Here is a 20,843-nt window from a genome sequence, read left to right as displayed (position 1 = left end):
AACTGCTGGGAGCTGTTGGAGACATTAATAGATCATTTTAAATAATCTGATCTAAGTTATGTTCTGTATCACTCTTAAGCTTCAGAGGTCAAGGAAGCTAGAGAAGGGAGGAAAGGAGTCAGATGGAATGGAAATGTTTGCTGCCTCCCAAGCTGCAGCCACAAGAGCCACAGACGGGTCCATGTGTCGCCCAGGGAAATTCCTAGTCCACTGGCTAGCATTTCTGCCAAGGTATAGAAAAGACTTTCAGAAAGTATACTATTATATCTACTAATTATAGTACTAATTATAGTTTTATCTTATTCAGTGTCCAAAAGGCTGTATGGCTTCTGACACAAACTGCTAAAACAAAGACATGTGAGTCTTATTTGGGTGACATTTACTAATATAGATAGCTTTAGTCCCTTTTATTTTAAAGAAAATCCTAGATAATGTTTGAAAATCTGTCACATTCTCACTTATGGAAAAACTAACAATGAAATGCATTGTTGGAACACAGCCTCATCATTAACAGAGATACAGAATTTTCTGCTTGAAGAAACATGGCAGTTAAGTGGAGAAATAATTTGAAATCCGAACTTTAAATTCACATCAACAATGACCTAAGTGGAACTGAAGCAACTGATACATACACACACACACACACACACACCCTCTACATTTGCTAGATCAGAAAACCACATGCTTTGCATAATTTTTAATCCTCATAACAACCTTATGAGGGAGCTATTATTCCTCATACATATGAATCAAAGACAGATTGAACAGTATGCTTAATGTTTAAAAAAAAAACTAGTAATAATTGACAGCAAACTCAGATGTGACTTCAAAGTTCATGTTCTATGTGTGCTTTTCCATTCCTTCAATACACTATTGTGATTTCCTGTCCCAGATTTCAAACATTCTGTTCCACTCGAACCACAAAGCAGGGTCAGAGAAATTCTAAATTTCGTAACTACATTCATATTGTATGTTTCTTCCTACAATAGGAAGCAGAACATAAATCTAACTTCAAGTCCCAATTTTTAGTTAAGAAAATAGTGAGCACCATTATAAAGCTCTCAGTTGTCCCCAATTTACCATTTCAGAATTGTTTAGTCTAAGCCAACACACAGCTTTCTCGGCTTCTTAAACAGTGAACCATTATTAATTTCTCAATATTTTTAACCAAGTCAATAAACAAAGATTAAAGAAAATTAAACAAGTTTCTTCAAAAGGATGGCAACATCTTATAGGCAAAACCATTGTGCTGAGTACCTGTCAAGAACTCCAAAGGATCTGAGACTTTAGCCTACTTGTGAGTCAACAAGTTAGCTTAACACAGTTGTATGGATGCTAGTAGAAGGCACGAGACTCCTTTGTGAGTCACTTTATTACTCACAGCACAGCAAGTGGCATGAGCAGCATGTCTGTATCAGATCCCCTTGGCCCCCAAATCCCACAGGAGCAACATATATGGATATAGATGGATACCTGCATATGCAATACATCACATTATAAGAAAGGAACTCTGAGCTGAGAGAACCCAGATCTTTTATAGCAGATAGTACACATGTCTGCACTTTGTTCAAAGGGAGATATTATTTTACTGGATAGTAAGCATGGTTGTCCCTCGCTCTGGAGAAAGAAATTATCTCTTTCAAAAGATAGTCCTGAACAAAGGACAGTTAGTACCTCACTTGCAAGATGTGCAGAAACAGGAGACCCATGGAAAACCTCCCAATCATACCATGTACCTTCCTTATTGAGTAGGGATTAGAAGTTGCAGCCTCACCGCAGAAAATATACAAGGGAAACTAATTAAATATCATAAGCAACATATCCTCAGTGGTCCTGCACTTAAGAGTCTGGGACTGAGGCAGGCAAATCCCAATTCTCACCTTTACGTCTCATTCTTATTTCCCAAGCAGCATTCTGACTTGACTCACAGCCTGTGCCATTCATTCAAAATTCCATTAAGTCCCATGAATTAGGTACCATGTGTTAAGGTAGGTAAAATGCCATCCAGGCACCAACCCTAAGCAATCCCAATTATTGTTCCACTCTAGCACCAAATACTATTCTGCTTAGATAATAACACTTCAGCAAAAGGAACTATGTACACACACACACACACACACAAAATCATCCCTACCTAGTTCAACTAAAATTGTGGATTTTTAGTGATGGGACCAATACTTCATCATCCTTGGGGTATATCCCAGAGTTTACAGGAGTCCTACAGACGGGAAAAGGAGGGATAACTTATTTAGCAGATAAGCACTAGACTGTATGTGAACTATATGCTAATTCTACTGATGATTACCTATAAAACATTGCCAAAATCACTTAATTACTACTCCTCACTACCTCAGAGCTATTGGAAAAGAGTAAACATTCTGCAACAACGTACAATCCCTGGAGGAAGTAAGCAACAGAAATGAAAGGAAAATTATCAATTTGCACCTCATGATATACAATGTTCATAAAGGCTCAAAATAAAGCGATGGAAACTGACTATTGTATTCAGTTCTTACGACATGGAAAATATGTGCCAGAGTTATATGCCTTTAGGAGAGTGCATAAAAACAACCAACTAAAATACTTATTTCCTAACATGAAAATAAAATATTAAACTTTTTGTGCTCTTCAGTAACTGGTATTACTCAAATGTGAGCAGTTACATTGTGTAAAAATCGGATTAATATGCTCTCAAAAACTAATGCTTCCTTATTTCTCCATCTAAAATAAATTTCAGGACTGGAAACAAAAGCAACAAGAAAACAGGAGGCACCACAGCTGTCTGCCGTTGCAAACATGGAGAGTGTCTTTGAAGTATTAGACTCTGATGTTGGAGCCTGATGTGAAATGACAACCCCATGGCTCTGGCATCTGCTTTTAACAGATGCCCTCTGCGAAGACAGGTGATTTCTTGATTCAGTACTCCCTAGAAGGGTGTTGTGCTGTCATTCGGGACAAGATATTGAAAAGTCAATCTATAACACTGAAGCCTTGTTGAATGAGTAAGATGTACAGCCCACAGAATTTCTAAGCTACTCCATGATGAGTTAAAATACTAACCATAAGTACACTGGAGAGAAAAAAGTGTAAAAACTGCTTCAAAGCCAACAGTTATGAGAAACAATAAAAGCAGACCTCACTGACCTGCAACAACCAATAATGGAAGGCTCTTTTTGAGCACAGGGACTTAGAGAAGCAAGGGTGCAAACAAAAACAGATGCTGCAAGGAGAAACCACAGCTGCTAACCAGAGGGCGGATTACATGCATGCTCAGTGAGAAAAGGACTCTGAGTCACACAACTATTAAGCCACACGGAAGGACAAGACTTTATTTTTTTTAATGGGGGGGAGGGAAGCTCTATGCACAGTTGTCTGTAGGAAATTCTACAAAGTGCTTCAGTTTCACCAAGAAATAATGCAGTGTAATGACATTCAAACATCAAAGTGATGTTTGAGAATGGCACTATATTTCAACCCCTGTAAAATTTATTATACTGTAAATTTGGCATTTTGACTCCATGTAGTATTATTTATTAAGTAGTTCTTGAAAAACTTCTATTTTCAAAAGACAAATGTTACAGCCTCATCACATAACTTTTACTAAAATAAATTCCAGATGGAAGAAAAAGATAAACATGAAAAATGAACCATAAAAAAAAACTGGAAAAACACTTTAGTGATTAGTCACTCAATACTAGAATGAGGAAAGACTTTCAAAGTATCAAATAAAGTAATAACTCACAAATGAAAAGATTTTTAGATTTAGCTACATAAAAAGAAAGGAAAACTACAGTATATCAAAAAGCAAAATGACATCAACTCACAGATAAGACCTGGGCCAAGGACATCAACAGATTCTAAAATGAAAATTATCAATGATCAAGTTGTATATGAAAATATGTTCAACTTCACCAGTTAATCAGAATAAATGTAAAGAATAAAACACTATAATTCATTCATCAAATACAGGGTTTTTAAAGATATTAGTGTTGGCAAAGCTACTTTGAATTGGGCACTTCCCCATATACCACTGATGGGAATTCAAAATGAGGTAACCTGTCTAGAAAGCAATTTTGCAGTATGAATCAAGGTCCTTAAAAATGTTCATACCCATTGATCCAAGAAGTCAATATCTAGAAATTTCTGAAGCCAGACAAAGATGCATAAAAAGTATGTACATTTCAGTTATTTAAAAGAGGAAAAAATTAGAAATAACTTAAATGCCCAACAATAAGTAAAGACTAAAATATGGTATACCCTCGAGGTGGAATATCTTGTAGCCTTTAAAAATGATATTATAGACTTGATTTCTTAATATAGAAATAAGAATGCTCACAGGGTAATAACCAGAACACTCAAAATATAAAACTATATACACAGTATGAGCCAACTGTTTCCTTTTAAAGTGTACACTTTATACATTCAATATATGTACATATAAAGACCTCCAGGTATGTACAAGGTGATGAGTGTGGCAGTAAAAAGGAAACATACCAAAATGTTAATGCTTACTCAAGGTTGGTAGTGAGGAATGACTTGTATTTTCTTCTCTACACTTTTATTTTCTAAAGTTTCTACAATAAGCAAGGATTGCTTCTATTTTAAGAAAACGGTATTAATAGTATAGTATTTTAAAAGTATTATATTTCAGAAGGTAAATTTCTGAATATATATATATACACACACACATAAGATATATATCCCATTCATAAGAATAACATCTGTAGACAGTTATAGGCTAATTATAAGTTGGTATTGTATACAATTATTTTGTTTTTATGGGGTACAACTCAGTCTGCTACCAAACATCTATCACTGTGCTGTCATGTTTTATTGCTTTCCTACTCTATGTCATAATTTTTAAATACAAATTACTGTGAAAGTATGCAACTTTAAATGTAAAAAATCAAACTTTCATCTAAATTATTTCCTTAAAGCAAAAAAACAAAAACTATACAATCTGAATTGTTATAATTAGTCTGATTAATGAAGTAAGCAATGACAAAACATGTTACCTTGACCATCTCTAAGACATCTGAATTGATGCATGATTAATCTAATGTTGATGTTCTTTCTGCCTAGGTCAATGTCAACTAGTCACTGAAAATCAAATGGATCTGTTTATACAGTAGGCCCCCCTTATCTGCAGATGGGGAACCCACAAATATGGAGGGCCAATTATAGGCCATTTTACACAAGGGACTTCAGCATTCATGGATTTTTGGTATCCACCGGGGGGTCCTGAAACCAATCACCCATGGATACCAAAGGACAATTACATAGTATACCTTTTACCTGCATTAATTATGATACCTCAGTACCTTTCTACTGCATGAGAAAGGAAAGTCTAATGTAATATGAGGACAGTCTGCATCAAATTGACTTTCCAAGATAACTCTAGTAGGCTTTGGATTCCAAAACAAAAGTAGTCCTGGAGGAGGGTTAACAAAAAAGAAAAAAAAGTGCAAGCTACCATGCTAAACAAAACTAACTGCTTCATCTTTGATGTATCCAGATTAAGACAAATTTTATAGCCAGTATACTGTGCCTCTTAAAAAAATACTGTATTTGCACAGCAAGGCTCATCCTTACTTGAGCTATTTAACAACAAAGCACTAAATACTGGATGCTGAAATTAAAAGCAAGTTACAGTAAACTCATTACAAAGTAATGAGAAATCCCACAAACCAGACCAAAGAAAACCCTATTAGTTTATCTTAGTGGTCAAGCGGCTCCAACACAGCAGCACACTGGTAGCTACCAGTGAGACCAAATGGATTCAGACAGTTTATTACTAACACAGACAGAGAAGGCATGACCAGTACAGTGTCAGTTCCCCATGTCCCTAGTCCCACAGGACAAAACCAAACTGGAGGGAGGGACCCAATGACAGACAGCATGCACAATGGATTGCTCTGTCACTGAGTCAAATCTAGACTGCAGCTTTGCAATTTTAAACTCACAGCTGTACCCAAAAGAATGTCCCATGTCTCAGCAGAATGAGGGAAGGAGAAAATAGACTGCCTTGAGGCAGCCTCCCACAAGATAGGGAGGTAGACAGGATATGACCTTATGTCACCTATCTATCTTGCCTTGTACCAGGGAGGATCAGAGTCTTTCTCCAAGATTTAAGTCAGATTGCAGTTGAGCCTTGTCTAAGTGGCCTATGTGGAGATATGCAAGATCACCAAGATACCATGGCAAAATCGTTCTTAGTTTATAGTCACAGAGATAGAACAAGAAGGCGGTATATAAAATTGTCATGCACCTTCCCATAATTTTAAGTTTAGAAATTTGACAAGCTTTTACTATTAACTGTTGCAGAGAGACACAGCAGTCAACCAAACACTGTAGGGTATTTTTGTATAGAAAGCATTATCTGCCCTCAAGGAGTTTCAATTCCTCTTAGGGGAAGCAATGTAAAGCTAGGAGCACAACTGCACCTGGCTGCATATTCATATTAAATAGTAACTTAAACATCTAACAATATAGGAATGGTTAAATAAAACATGGTACATACTTAAAATAGACTATTAGGCAGTCATCAAAAATCATGTTATAAAACATTTTTCTTCAGCAGAAGAGTGGCATAAAGAAAACTCTCTGGAAGAACAACTTGGAAGAGTCTACAAAAGACTATAATGGAAAGACTTTTAAGGCAACAAAATTACATAGATTAATGTTGAGAAAATATTCAGTCAGGAAGTGATGAGTTTTTCACAAGAGAACATACAGAGCAATCGTTTGTGAGGGCTCATGGCAAATGGAAGACAGCAGACCAAGGTAAGAAAAGAGAACTAGACCAAGATATGTGAAAACAATTTTAAACAATTTAGAGCTAAACACAATCACAAAAAGGGCATTCATCTCCCAGTTTTTCCTGGACTTCACCTACAAATAAGATTTTCAAGATGGAATTGATTAAAATAACAGGTTAACCCTCAAAACATTCTATAATTTAATATTTCCAATGCCAAACATATTATTTAATGTCATAAACACTACTTAAAAATCTATTTTAGTAATTAACCTAAACACTTAAAAGCAGTCAACTATCCTAAAATAAAGGTATATACAGTGATATAACAACGTACAAAAACTACAGCTAATTTGCAACCGTTAAAGTTTAATAATCATATCTCTGCTTCTGAAGCAATAAAGCTGTTATTTCTTTTTCTTCCTGATAGTTTTTCTTTTTTAAAATAATATAATAAGACAATAAAAACAAAAATAAGAGAGACAATGAGAAGTTCAGTGCGACTGGAGAACAGGTACATACATGAGAAATAGTGGAAAATATAGAGGAAAAGGAAAGAGACAAACTGTCAAGGGAACTGAAAAGGCACCCAGGCTAAGAAGCAGGCTGAATTGAACAAATGTGCTAAACACCTACTATGTACCACACATTGTACTAAATGTTGAAGTGGCAACAAAGCAACTACACTCAAAGAACGCCAAAATCAATAAAAGGACAAATGTAAACAACTATCGTTTCTTTGATTTTACAATGTACATTTTCTTCTGTTAACATTTCTAAGATCCATGTATGTGCTTATTGCAGCAGTGTTCTTTTTTTCTGGAAAAGTTATTAAATTGATGGAGAATGCTACAACAGGAGAAATAATTGTAATAAAGGATCACAAATGCTATATTAGAGGTATAGTGTAATCACTATATGTAGAGGATGAGGGGAAAGGGAAAAGATAATAAAGAAAGGTCTGATCTGGGATACAAAAGATCAACAGAAGTTCACAAGATGGAAAAGAAGGAGAAGGACATTAACAATAAGGGGGGAAATAACATGAAAACATGGAACAGCATGACACTTTCAAGGAACAGCATGTAGTTTGGTAGGCTGGATTGCAAAGCTTAGGGGCAGTATGAGACTAAAATGAAAAGTAGGTAGGCCAGGAATGCAAGGTGGATATAACATCTAAAAAACAATCAATGTAATATACCATACTAATGCAATAAAAGACAAAACCCATAAGACCATCTCAATAGACACAGAAACAGAAGAAGCATCTGATTAAATCCAACAGCCTTTTATAATTTAAAAAAACTCAAAAAATAGATATAAAGGGGAATTTCTGCAGCAGCACAGATGGACCAAGAAATTATCATACTAAGTGAAGTAAGTCAGACAGAGAAAGACAAATATCATATGATATCACTTATATGTTGAATCTAAAAAAAAATGATACAAATGAACTTATTTACAAAACAGAAAGAAACTCACAAACATAAAAAACAAATTTATGGTTATCAAAGGGGAAAGAGGGAGGGAGGGATAAATTAGGAGTTTGGGATTAGCAGATACAAACTACTATATATAAAAAAGATGAACAACAAGGTCCTAACGTATAGCATGGGGAATTACATTCAATATCTTGTAATAACCTATAATGAAAATGACTATATACGTATAACTGAATCACTATGCTGTATATCAGAAACTAACACAACACTGTAAATCAACTATACTTCAATAAAAAAAATTTGTTTAAGGAATTTCTTCAACCTGGTAAAGCGCATCTACGAAAAAACCAGAGCTAATGTCATATTTAATGGTGAAAGACTGAATGCATTTCCTTAAATTCAGGAACAAGACAAGAATGTCCACTCCCACCATATCCACTCAACACTATATTAGAAGTTCTAGCTAGGACAATGAGGCAAGAAACTGAAATGAAAAGCATCCAGATTCAAAAGGAAGAAGTAAAACTATATTTGCAGATGACATGATCTTTTATACAGAAAATTCTAATGAATCCATTAAAAAACTATTTGAAGAAAGAAGCAAATTAAGGTTGCAAGAAAAAAGATCACTATATAAAAGTCAACTATATTTCTATATACTAGCAATGAATACCCCAAAAATGAAATTAAGAAAAAACTTGCATTTACAACAGTATATTAAAAAATAAAAAGTTAGGAAAACTACAAAATATTGTTAAAGAAACTAAAAATACAAATAAATCAAAAAAAATCCCATATTCATGGATTAGACAACTTAATGTTGTTAAGATGGCAAAACTTGCCCAAATTGATCCAGATTCAACACAGTCCTATCAAAATCCCAAGCTGCATTTTCTGAAGAAATTTACAAGCTGATCCCGAAACTCATACGGGCCCCATAATAGCCAAAGCAATCAGGAAAAAAGAACCATGTTGGAAGATTCACACCTCCTGATTATAAAACTTAATAAACAGCTTACTACACAGCTACAGATATCAAGATAGAATGGTATCAGGGTAAGAGCAGACATACAGATCAACAGAATAGAATTGAGAGTCCAGAAATAAACATTCACATTTATGGTCAACTGATTTTCAACAAAAGCAACAAGAGAACTGGGTAAGGAAAGAAAGATACTTTCCATAAATAGTGCTGGGACAACTGGCTATACATATGCAAAAGAAGGAAGGTGGACCCTGATCCTACACCATACACAAAAGACTCAAAGTGGATAATACGTGTAAATGTAGGAGCTAAAAGTATAAAACTCAAAAGAAAACAAAAGAGTAAATCTTCAGAACCCTGAGTTAGGCAATGGCTCCTTAGATGTGACATGAAAACTACAAGCAACGCAAGAAAAAATTGATAAAACAGGCTTCATTAAAATTTTAAAATTTTGTGTTTCTAAGTAGATAACCCACAGAATAGGAAAGAAATACCTGCAAGCTATATATGTCACAAGAATCTTATGTACAGAAGAAAAAAAAAAGAAAAAAACTCATAACTCAGTAATGAAAAGACAACTCAATTAGAAAATGGATCTCTTATACACGATAATGGAAATATAAACTGTTAACCAGTTAGGCATTATCTCTTTAAGTTGAACACTGAAATACCAGATAACCCAGCTATTCCACTCCCAAGTATATACACAAGAGAAATGTTTGCACATGTACAACAGGAGACATGTATAATAATGCTTATAGCAGTACTATTCACAAAAGCAAAAATACGTTAACAACTCAAATGGCCATTAGTGAGAAAGTGAATAAATAAAGTGTGGTACAACTACACTGTGAAACATAATGCAGCCATCAAAAAGAATGAACTACAGCTTCATTCAACAATTTGGATGAATCTTAGCAACCTAATATTAAGTAATTAATATTACTTATATATAAAGTTATATAAAGCAGAGCTATGTGTTAGCTTTTTTACATTTTTTTAATGTTCAATACAAGGAATAAGCAATGTATTATTAAGGAGCTGACTTACTGGCTTGAAGGTGTTTTAGTAGGAACAAATGACAATCAGATTTGCATATTAGAAAGAGTACTCTAGCTACAGTGTGAAGGACTAACTGGACTTGCAAACTGAAAGTGAGGTAGAGATCATTTGGGAAAACTGCTGATAGGCCCAGTTAGAGGTGAGGAGAGGAGGACATGAACACCACCAATGGCAGTGAGAATAGACGGGAAGGAAACAGATCTGAAAGCTATTCAAAGAGCTATAATCAAGAGGTCTTAACTCCTAGCCAGATACCGAGCATGAGGGAAGGTGAAGAGTCAAGAATAATTCCTAAATTTCTGGTCTGGGAGACCAGGGGGCCTAGGGTCAATAACAAGACTTGATTTTTTTTTTTTTTTGACATTTTGAATTTGAAGAGACTCTGGGATGTCAATACTCATGTAGTTTCCTCCTTTTATGATTAAGTATGAAATCTGATCCTTCCCCCTTCAAGGCCCATCCTCTATCTTCGTTATAAAGCCCTCTCTGATGTTCTACCAACACGATCGATGTCATCTCTCCCTCATGCACATTGCTTTGTTTTCACTTATGGTATTTACCTTACTGCAGCCCAGCATTGCTCAGTCTTGGCACCACTGACATTTTGGATTAGGCAAGTCTTTGTTGTGTGGGGCAGTCTTGTTCTTTGTAGGAGGTTTAGTAGCATCCCTGGCCCCTACCCACTAAGACGTCCCCCAAGTTGGGACAATCAAAAATGTCTCCAGATATTACCAATATTCCCTGGGGGCACATCCTCCCACTCCTTGAGAACCACTGACTTAGCCTATTTAATAGATAGGAGTACTAATTTTATACCACTATGAAATCATAAATTCCTCTAAGGCAGAAACTTTACCACCTGTCCATTTACATAAAATAGATACAACAAATCTATTCTTACATACTCATCAAGATAGGTTAAGGAGACAGTTACCTATGTTCAATTTACTACTTTTAATTTATAAATATCTTTAAAAGTAACTGATTTCCCATTGACATAGACATGCCAACCAATTAGCTTGAAGTATTAAGGATTTACATATTGTAATAACTTTTTTTAAGACAGGGAAAATTCTAGGCTATACATTCTAGTCTCTTAGGGACATAATCATTTAACAAAGCCATTTTTGAGTGAAATCCAAATTCATAAACACTCTAGAACTGGTTAGTTTCCACAGAGTTCAAATAAGAGTTTATGGCACAGTTATTTTATTTTTGTTTCTTGTCATCTTGAATCCTTAATATAATGCATAAAATTCTACTGAAAGACACTTAAGTAATTAATTTAAAAGTGACAACATTCTCTGTCACAAATTGTAAGAGTACACAGATTAACAATGTCCACAAACAGGGAAGGACTTACCTTCCTATTTGGAAAGAAAACTTTTTTTAAAAAGTTTCATATCAAAAAATATATTAGATAACATCCATTATTTAGTTATCCATAACAGTCCATTGACTGGTGTTCTGTATGTGGAATGCTATCAATTTATAATTTATTTGAAACAGGAGAAATGTAAAGATTAACAGTTAGACCCTTAACAGACTAAATATAGCTTAAAGTCAGACTAAATACAAATTATTGTTATAAAACTCACTTGTACAGGTTTCTTTTATTACATTAAATGGTTCCCTGGAGTATAGGGTTTTGTTTTTGCATTTGTTTATTTTTTCTGTAAAAGGGAAGCAAACAAAACTTTCTGGAACTGCTCAGAGAACTGATTATAAGAGTACTACAATGCTTCAAGAAGTACCCAAATACCCACAAAGTGTAGAGAAAACTAAAATATTTCCCCTTCTAGGTCATGATGATAAACAGCCTCTGTACAATGGGGGTGGGCCTCACACCGTTTAAGTATCCCTTAGAGTGCGCTGCTGGGATGGGCTAGGAGGATGATATGCCCTTTTGCAAAGTTTCACTGTATGCCTTGGAACTTAAACACCACCTCCCAGGAAATCAACAGGCTCTAAGCCTTCAATTACTTTTATTTGTGAAAAGTGTCCCTAATATCATCTCTCGTGTTGTCAATAAGGTTCTAGACTTTGTCCATCTGTATGCTTTTGATAATAAATAAGTGCTTCAGAGTGTATATTACAAATAATCTAAATCAAAATATTAAATTTTAAACTTTAAGCAAAATGTCTCTATAACCCCAGTTTTAAAATATTCCAATAAACTACTCTGTTCTTTTACCTGTCATGCAGTATACATGATTTTTTTTTTCAGAAAACATGGTAAGCTCAAATTTTTCAAAAGCAAATTTTTGTAATTTAGCTGCTTATCACACAGTATAATTCTAAACTGTGGCTTATTCTCCATAATGACTCCTTAAAGCATTTTGCTCTATCTATGGTGGCAAACTTGTTTTCCCAGATGACACTGCCTGACATCTTTAAGATTAAAATTTAAGACATTAACGTCCCTAGATGTCCCCTTTACCTTAGCAAAAGTCAGGTAACTCCTCCCTCCCATTGCTAACAGCTCCCCATCCCTCCTACCCACCCCACAATTCCCCCCATCCATGAAGATCCTTCCTCCACTTCTTGCATTCTAACACTGAACTCTCCACCAGCTCCCTCCTTTCAGTCTCCAAGTATGTTTAAGAAAATAAGAGTGAACCTTCAGTTAACATCGGCCTTTAACACACAATGCCATTCTTAACTCTGTATCTGTACAATTTCTCCCCTGAAAGTCTGCAACTGTCCCTCCTGCATAATCATAACCTGATCCTATACTGACCATTCACCTCATGATTCAGCAAATACCTAACTTTACAGGAAACTTACTCAAACTATCTTAACCCCCAATAATATTAAGTCTTATGCCACAGTTCCATATCACTTATCTGTACAGTTTATAAATGTATACAGTTTTGAATATTGTTATATATTATAGCTCTTTTCTAACTGTTGCACATAGTACTATACATATCCACCTATTTTATAAACCTTTCAAGAAAAAGAAACATGTCTCTTTCCTGTTGACTGTAATCATGTTTCCAAAGTGGGAGTTAAATAAAAGCTTGCTTAATGAATCTATACTAAAACCATCAGAGGGGCATGAAGACAAGTTATGCAAACAACCATGCACAAAACAAAACACACTACACTACAAAAACTATATAATCTATGAAGTTAAATAAGCATTCATCTTTCAGATTAAATGAACTATTTATTAGCAGTGTTTATTTTCATAATAGCTTTGTTATTAGAAGAGAAAGTATTACAATGGAAATAACACTGAAACACTGCTAGAGTTGGAAAACCTAGCTTCTGACCCACACTCTGCTATATACTAGCCATTTAACTTCGGGCAAATCACTCAACCTCTCTCAACAACAAGGAGTAATTACTATGCACTCTGTCAAGCTCACAGGGTTATTATTAGGCTACAATAAGGTAATACATATGAAAGTGATAAGAATTTATAAAGAGTTATATAAATGGTATTATTTTAATGAGAAATGTACCCTCCAACTTAAGATGACATTTTATTTTAAAATGTGAACTTGCAAAAGAAAGAAATTAAGAACCAACTATCTATGCTATAGAAGAATTCATCACCGAATAAAATCACTACAAGATTCAGCAACTCAAATTCAACTAAAACAATTAAAATGAGTCAATCATCAAAAATATCCCTCACATTTGGTTTTTCAGTAAGATATCACATGAAGCAAGACAGATATTTGAATCAGGCCACAAAATCACAAGCTTATTCCACTGAATGCACTAAGATGGCCTTCACCTATGTAACAAAATCAGATGCTGTGAAGTTTATCTGGCTCCATTTTACAAGCTGATACAATGCACCATGCCCCACAGTTGAAGAGGTGAAACAACACATGTAGGAAATGCTAGAGTTGACTCCAGGTTTACAGGAAAACATGTGATTAACCAGGGCACAGCACAATCTGATGTATGTAAGAATTCCTAAATCTGTTTCACAGACCTATTGTTTACGGACATAAAGAGGTATGAAGAAGCAGAAAGAACAGCGGTCTAAGTAGACTGAGACTTATTTGTAGCACTGGTGACAAAGTCAGGACTTTGTTGGGGGTAGCCATTAAAATCATTTTCACGCTCTCTTAAAGTCAATAAATTATCACAGTATCAAACAGACTAAAAGGTTCTAGGCAGTTCCCCTTTGTCCTGCCAAGTCTACCTACAGACCATGAAAGACAAGACATCACAACCAGAGTCAGCTACTTTCCTGAAATGGGTTACCAACTTTCTGATCCATGTTTTAATGTCTTTATATGGGTGAGGATTTTAATCAAGAAACATCTAGAAGGCATATCAATTCAAAACAGGTCACGAGCACAAACCACCAATTAGAGATTCAAGTAAATTAACAAACTCTCCCTTTTAAATGTTAATTGCCTGGAAAGGCTGCCATAATTAGTTAGCTTTGCTCCCATCCCAGCAAAGGAAGGGGAATGAGGATGAAGAAGGAAAAAGAAATAAAGAGGCAGCAGGAGAGAGGGGACAGGTGAAGAACACACACCAGAAATTCAAAGAGAGGTAAAAAGATACCAAAGATAAACTTTGCCCAACAGCTACCTATTATCCATTTTCCCTCACTGGACGACTATTAATAACGAAAACAAGATTTTGCTGCTACATGTTTTAAGGGCACTATTTTCTTAATGCAAATTGATTGAACAGTATTAAATGTAAACCAGCGTTACTGAAGGGAACTGGAGAAACTATATCTTCCTGGTAAGTTTCTAGTCGCTACAGACATAATATGATGAAAAAAAATAAGTCTCTGCTTCACAGAAGCCTATTAAAAAAATACTGAACTAGAACTTGAACACTTAGTTCTTAGCTTTGGTTTTGACCCTCTTGACAAGTGGCTTTAGGTTAGTCACTAAACTTTTATCAATGTCCTCATTCACTCAAACAATAAATATTTCTTCAGTGCCTAAAAAATGAGCTAGAGTTTCTCAACCCTGACTGCATATTAGAATTGCCTAGGAATACTTTAAAAAAAAAAAAAAAGAAGCAGCAGCTCACTTGGCCCTTGAGATTCTGATTTAATTGGTCTAGGGTGGGGCCCAGGCATAGTTTAAATAAAAAAAAAAAATCCCTCACGACTTTAACATGCACACAAGGCAGAAAACCAATGGTTTTTTCGTCTTATGTGTATGTACGGAACAGCAAAACAATACAAAAAGCCTTCCCACTACCTTTGAAATTTATCAATTCCCCCTTCTTATATCATTTTGTTTTAACCCAGATTCTCACCACCTCACACCTAGATTAACAAATAGCTTCTACTTATTTTCCCTTCCTCCAGCCTCTTCCCAACCCAATAAACCATTATATTCTCATCTAACTAATCAGTTTGATACTGAAACATCATCCCACTGAGAGTCATTTTAAGTATAACAATATTAACAAACAGAACTGTTTTCATCAAACGGAGAATATATTGTGTATACATATTTGTATGTTTGTGTGTATATATGTATGTATGTATTAATCTCAAACATGCTCTATCTTCCCTCAGTTTCAGTGTATCTACCTTCATTTATATACAATGGATACTAGTCTCTTTACGAACAAGAATATTGCCCCTATATACTGGAATTTGGCACAACACTGTAAAATGACTATAACTCAATAAAAAAAAGTTAAAAAAAAAAAAGAATATTGCCCCTAACTAGTTCAAGGCTGAATTTGGTCAAAAATGAATGGTGAATGAGTCACCCACAGATTTCGCATTTAAATGTTGAAGTGTTCTCACAAGGAACACACATTCAACTTTAAAAAAGGTAAAAGGAGGTGGAATTATCTCAAAAATCCTGTGTAACTGCAGACACTGATAAAGTTTATGATGAATGAATGTTTACCAAGAGCAAATAGGGCTCTGGTTTGTGTTAAAACTTGCCTAAAAAAGCCAACTGAAGGCTTAAAAGCTAAAGGTTATAACCACATAAGATGATATTCATATTTATGAAAAATATTATCAAGTACAATGTAAGCAATGTATAATGAGAAAACTGAACAAGTATATGACTTATTCCTTGCCTTTCAGGGGCTCTCCGTCTTCTCAGGGCAAGCAAAATATAAAAAGAAAATAAAGCCAGCACTAGCAGGTAAGCAGTAAAGACAATAAGTACCATGGGAATTCATAGAAACAGGAGATTGCTGTAGCCTAAGGGAGCTGGAGACAGCTTCTTGGAAAAGCTGGAGCTTGAACAAAATTAAATAGGTGGAGAAAAGAAGGAGATCTCAAGCATACGGAGGACCTATAAAATGAGGCAGAAATTCACAAAATGCATTTGAGGGACAGGGGTTTGATGTAGCTGGAACAGAGGGTTCTACATAGGAGCATCTGAGGAGGTAACACTGCAATAATAAATTGAAGTCAGACAGTGAAAGCCCTGAATGCCAGGACAGGATGCTTAAACTCTGTCCTACAGATATAACCTTTATAGGTTATAAGGAACAACAAACAAAACAATATATCCCTATAATGATGCAGTCTGAAACCATTTTTCTTAAAGCATTTGAAGAACATACCAAGTAGTATAATATCTTTCCAGAATATGTGAACATACTGTTTAGGAAATCTGTTCAGAGTAAATACTCAAACATGCTTTCCAAAATACAAAATCATTGATCAATTACGCATTCATAGTTCTTAGGATGATTCCTAAGAGAGTAACTGAATAGAAGGCTTCAATTTTAGGTTTTCCTCCTCTGCCTACACTCATCCAAACACATACCTTGATTTAATATCTAGAAACAGAATACAATGAAATAGTGTTATTCTGAAAACATCTTTTATTACTTTTCATTATGAGCAAATTTACTTACTAAATTGTTTCAAAATCACTAAATCTATTAAAATAATTTGTCCAAGATTTCTTACAGCAAAGGATATGAAAACACGCACATAAATAACACGCTTAAAGATTATGAAAAGCAAAAAACTCTTCATCAAACCAAAACACATCTAAAACAATCAGCAGTGGCTTATAAGGAAGAGGGGAGAGTGTGTGTTTGTAACAAAAAATGCCATCCAAAACAAAGAATACCAGAGAGTATACCAAGAACATTACAATAGCCAATTTCTCATCCAAAATGATAAACCATTAACCCACAACTCCAAACAAAATGGAGTTAATTTTCCTCTCAAAAATGCCCTTAAAATTTTTGGCTGTATCTGCTATAAAAATTAAGACCCTAACATATCTCAAGACAAGGATTCTTTTCCTTAGTAACCAGACACATAAGTGATTGATGATTTAATTTGCCACTGCAGCCAATACTAATTTAACCACCACTGCCACCACTACCTCCTCAACATCAGGAAAAAGAAAATTCTCAGTCTTTAAAGACATAGGTGGTAAGAAGGCAAGAATATTCCAGGATGATTAAAACACACACAAAATAAGGCAACAGACACAAAAAACCGCGGCAATACTGCTGCTGTACTAGGAAAAGGGATATACCATTCTTGCAGGCACCTATGCCTTTAAGGAATATGTAAAGATTATGATGTTCTGTATTGTCTTCTTTTTTTCCCTCCGGGAAAGATGGGAACATCCACGAGAGTTGGAAGAAGTGCATTCAGGAAGATGTCAATACCTCCCTCCCCACCCCTTACTGGGGAAACTAGCTTTAACAATAATGCTTTTTCACCCCTCACAAACCACCCGGTTTTCAGACATCCTTTACTCGGCATTCCCGCCCCCCACCATTCTCTTCACTGCCCCACACATTCTGAACTGGCTGCTGCGACTTTGTCAGTCTCGCCGCCCCCGCGCACCCGCCGGGGCCAGCAGAGTCCAACAACGCAGCCACGCAGCCACCCACTCCCCCACCGCTCCCTACTTAGCCCAGCTGCCCCTCCCCCTCCCCGTCCTGTCACCTGCTTGGGTGGTGTCCGTCAGGTCGTAGCCGCTGCCGGGGAAGTCTCGGAGTTTCCTACCACTGAGGCTCAGGATGCCGGAGTTGCCCGCCTCCTCCAGGGCCCGGTCCAGGCTCCTCACGGTGTGTTGAGGCTGCAGGCTCCCCGGGTTCCACTGCGGCCCGTTGGGGAACGGCTGACCGAAAAGAGTCGGTACCGGGATGGGCACCACCAGGGTCCCGCCGCCGCCGCCGCCTCCCCCTCCGGCTCCGCCACCTCCCCCGCCGGCCGCGCCACCGCCACCGCCGCTTCCACCTCCACCACAACCGCCGCCCCCACTGTTACCACCACCTCCCTGACTCGCCGCCATGTTCCTGGGAGAGAGAATAGCCCCCGACAATACTCTCAGCTTGTGCCGCGAGTGTAGGGGGTTCTTAGGACGCATGCGCAGGCTGGGGGCGGGGGTGGGGGGGCGAGGTAGAGGGTGGGAAGGAACCAGGGGGCGGGCTGGGAGGAGGTGTTGGGTAGAGAAGAGACGACGTTCAAACGTGCAGAACGCTTGCTTTGAGAAATGTATGAATCAGAGGAAGGATGCTAAATCCCGGTTCCGCTGCTTTGGGTACCAAAATCTTGCAAAGCGACACCAGTTGAACTATAGGTTGTTTGGCGATATGTCCCCAAATCTCTAAATTGCTTCACCTTTTGCGTTCTGCAAAACAAAGGCAAATATATTAGATAAAGATGAAAGGGATTCGTTTCAGAATATATTGAAACAGCATTTAGAGGGACTATCAGCCACCTGATTGAAATGCTTACCGCAAATGCCTCAGGAACCGTTTAGCAGTGTTAACACGGAGAGAAACTTGGGGAGGAAAAAGTGGTGCAGAATTCAGTTTTAAGCATATATGAATTTTCCCATAATTTAGAATTCCAAAATAGGAAAAAGACTTTAAATGTTTTCAAGGAAGCCTCTCGTTTCAGTGTGTGTGGGTCTCAGCCAAACTGCTGCCTTCCAAAACTTGGAAAAGTTCTCTGCATTCTGTTCTATCGGTCTTTGAAGTTATGCCAAGACCTCCAAAATATCTTGAGTTTCTTCTCATCATGTCAGTATGGCTGATGGAGAACTCTTTGATCATCAAACAACCTTAAAGTTTATTTTTGAAATATAGGTTTTGGTTTTAGGTGGAATTCTGAAGGTTTAACACTGGGAATATGAAGCTAATCAATCTTGGATTTTAGGAGTTCATTCTTAGAACCTGAACCCAACCATTCAAGCCACTGCCACCTCTCCATCTCCACTCAGAGTTATTCAAATCTTTTTCACTAATAGCAAAGTTATACAAGAAAACTATCAGAATGCTGGGCATATTTAGCTATCAGTAATTTGAATATCCTATGCATCTCTTTTACATCCACTTCAGTTTAAGCAATCTGTCAACAGTCTGATTACCTTGGAGAAATCTCCACAAAAGTTTATCTGCCATAAGCTCTACTTTGGAAAAAAAAAAGATACAGAAAGAATTACAATTTATCTAAATTGCTTTATGACGATACAGGTTAACTAAAATAATTATGTTGCAAGAAATTACATTTGTCAGGTGCATGACCCACAGAAGGAACAGAACTGAAAATCAGACTCCACAGTAAATTAGCAAGTGAACCAGATTACTTAAACCCACTGGTATCAGAAAGAATGTTGTACCTTAATATCTCATCTTTCTTATATTGCAAATCAAATCAGGTATCAATTGAGAATTTCCAGAATCAAGAGGGGTGAGAAGGTAAACTAAATTCATTAGAGGGAAATAAGAAAGGAAATTTTAATAATTAGCCAATAAAAATGTTTGTAATTCTTTAATGCAATGTATTGGACTCCAGGAAAAATGTCCTTAGGATCAGGATACCTGTCAAGTGAAAAAGGCCATGTACAACCAAATTTAAGAAGGAAAGTAATCTTTGAAAGAATTTAAAAAATAGTCTAAGTATGAAAAAAGGGAAGCCTACAAAGTAGGCTAGGTATACATGAAAATCAGGCAAAATAACCCATTCTGGAACTCTTTGACAAGAGCACCAAGGTCATAAGGAATGTTAAATAAACTGAAGCATATTAAAATTTTCAGAATTTGAGCATTTATCTATTGGAATTGGGCAGCACCAAACAGGAAGTAAAGAGTGGTCACCAATAGGAACCCAGGGAAAGACTTACATAGAGAAAGTGAGGAAGCAAAGAAAGGAAATTATTGCTTGGCTATAGCTGACATTCTAGCTGGCTGTTCGTGATTGGTTGTCCTTAGCATTTTGATTTCCTAACCTTGAAGCATTTATAGGCTTAGATTTTGGTTTGCTTATGTAGGCTGCCGGGGCATTTACACCACCTCAGTCTAATGGTCTCCCTGTTTGATTAATTTAGCAGGACGTAAAAGATTTAGAAAGAACATGAAATTTAGAAATTTGTTCCAACCCCTTAACTGCTGGCGTAATACTCAGAAAAGTGACTTAAGAGTTCTGTACTTTAGTTTCCTCATAAGTAACACTGGAAAATAACAATAATATTTAGTAATAATAATATATAAATAGTGCTTACTATTTACCAGCAATTGTTCCAATTGCTTTATATATATTAAGTCATTCAATTCTCATAAGAATCCTGTAAAATAGGTACTATTATTCTTCCATTTTATGGATGAATAAAAATACCATATACTTCACATAGGATTGCTGTAAGAATAAATC

At 36.2% G+C, this 20,843-nt stretch overlaps 1 protein-coding gene across 1 annotated transcript in view; it reads right to left on the bottom strand.

Moving 5' to 3' along the window:
- The window catches only part of LRCH2 (leucine rich repeats and calponin homology domain containing 2), a 79,847-nt gene extending 61,312 nt beyond the window's left edge, over positions 1-18,535 (bottom strand). Inside the window, exon 1 of the mRNA XM_006217414.4 lies at positions 18,132-18,535. Within this exon, the coding sequence (XP_006217476.1) occupies positions 18,132-18,480 (349 nt within the window). The 5' untranslated portion in view covers positions 18,481-18,535. The remainder of the gene's footprint in view (positions 1-18,131) is intronic.
- Between the last annotated feature and the right edge of the window lie 2,308 nt (positions 18,536-20,843).

Source organism: Vicugna pacos, chromosome X, assembly GCF_048564905.1.
Source record: "Vicugna pacos chromosome X, VicPac4, whole genome shotgun sequence".
Classification (NCBI taxonomy): Eukaryota; Metazoa; Chordata; class Mammalia; order Artiodactyla; family Camelidae; genus Vicugna; species Vicugna pacos.
The sequence above is the reverse complement of the archived record's forward strand: the minus strand, read 5'-3'. Positions and strand labels throughout refer to the sequence as shown.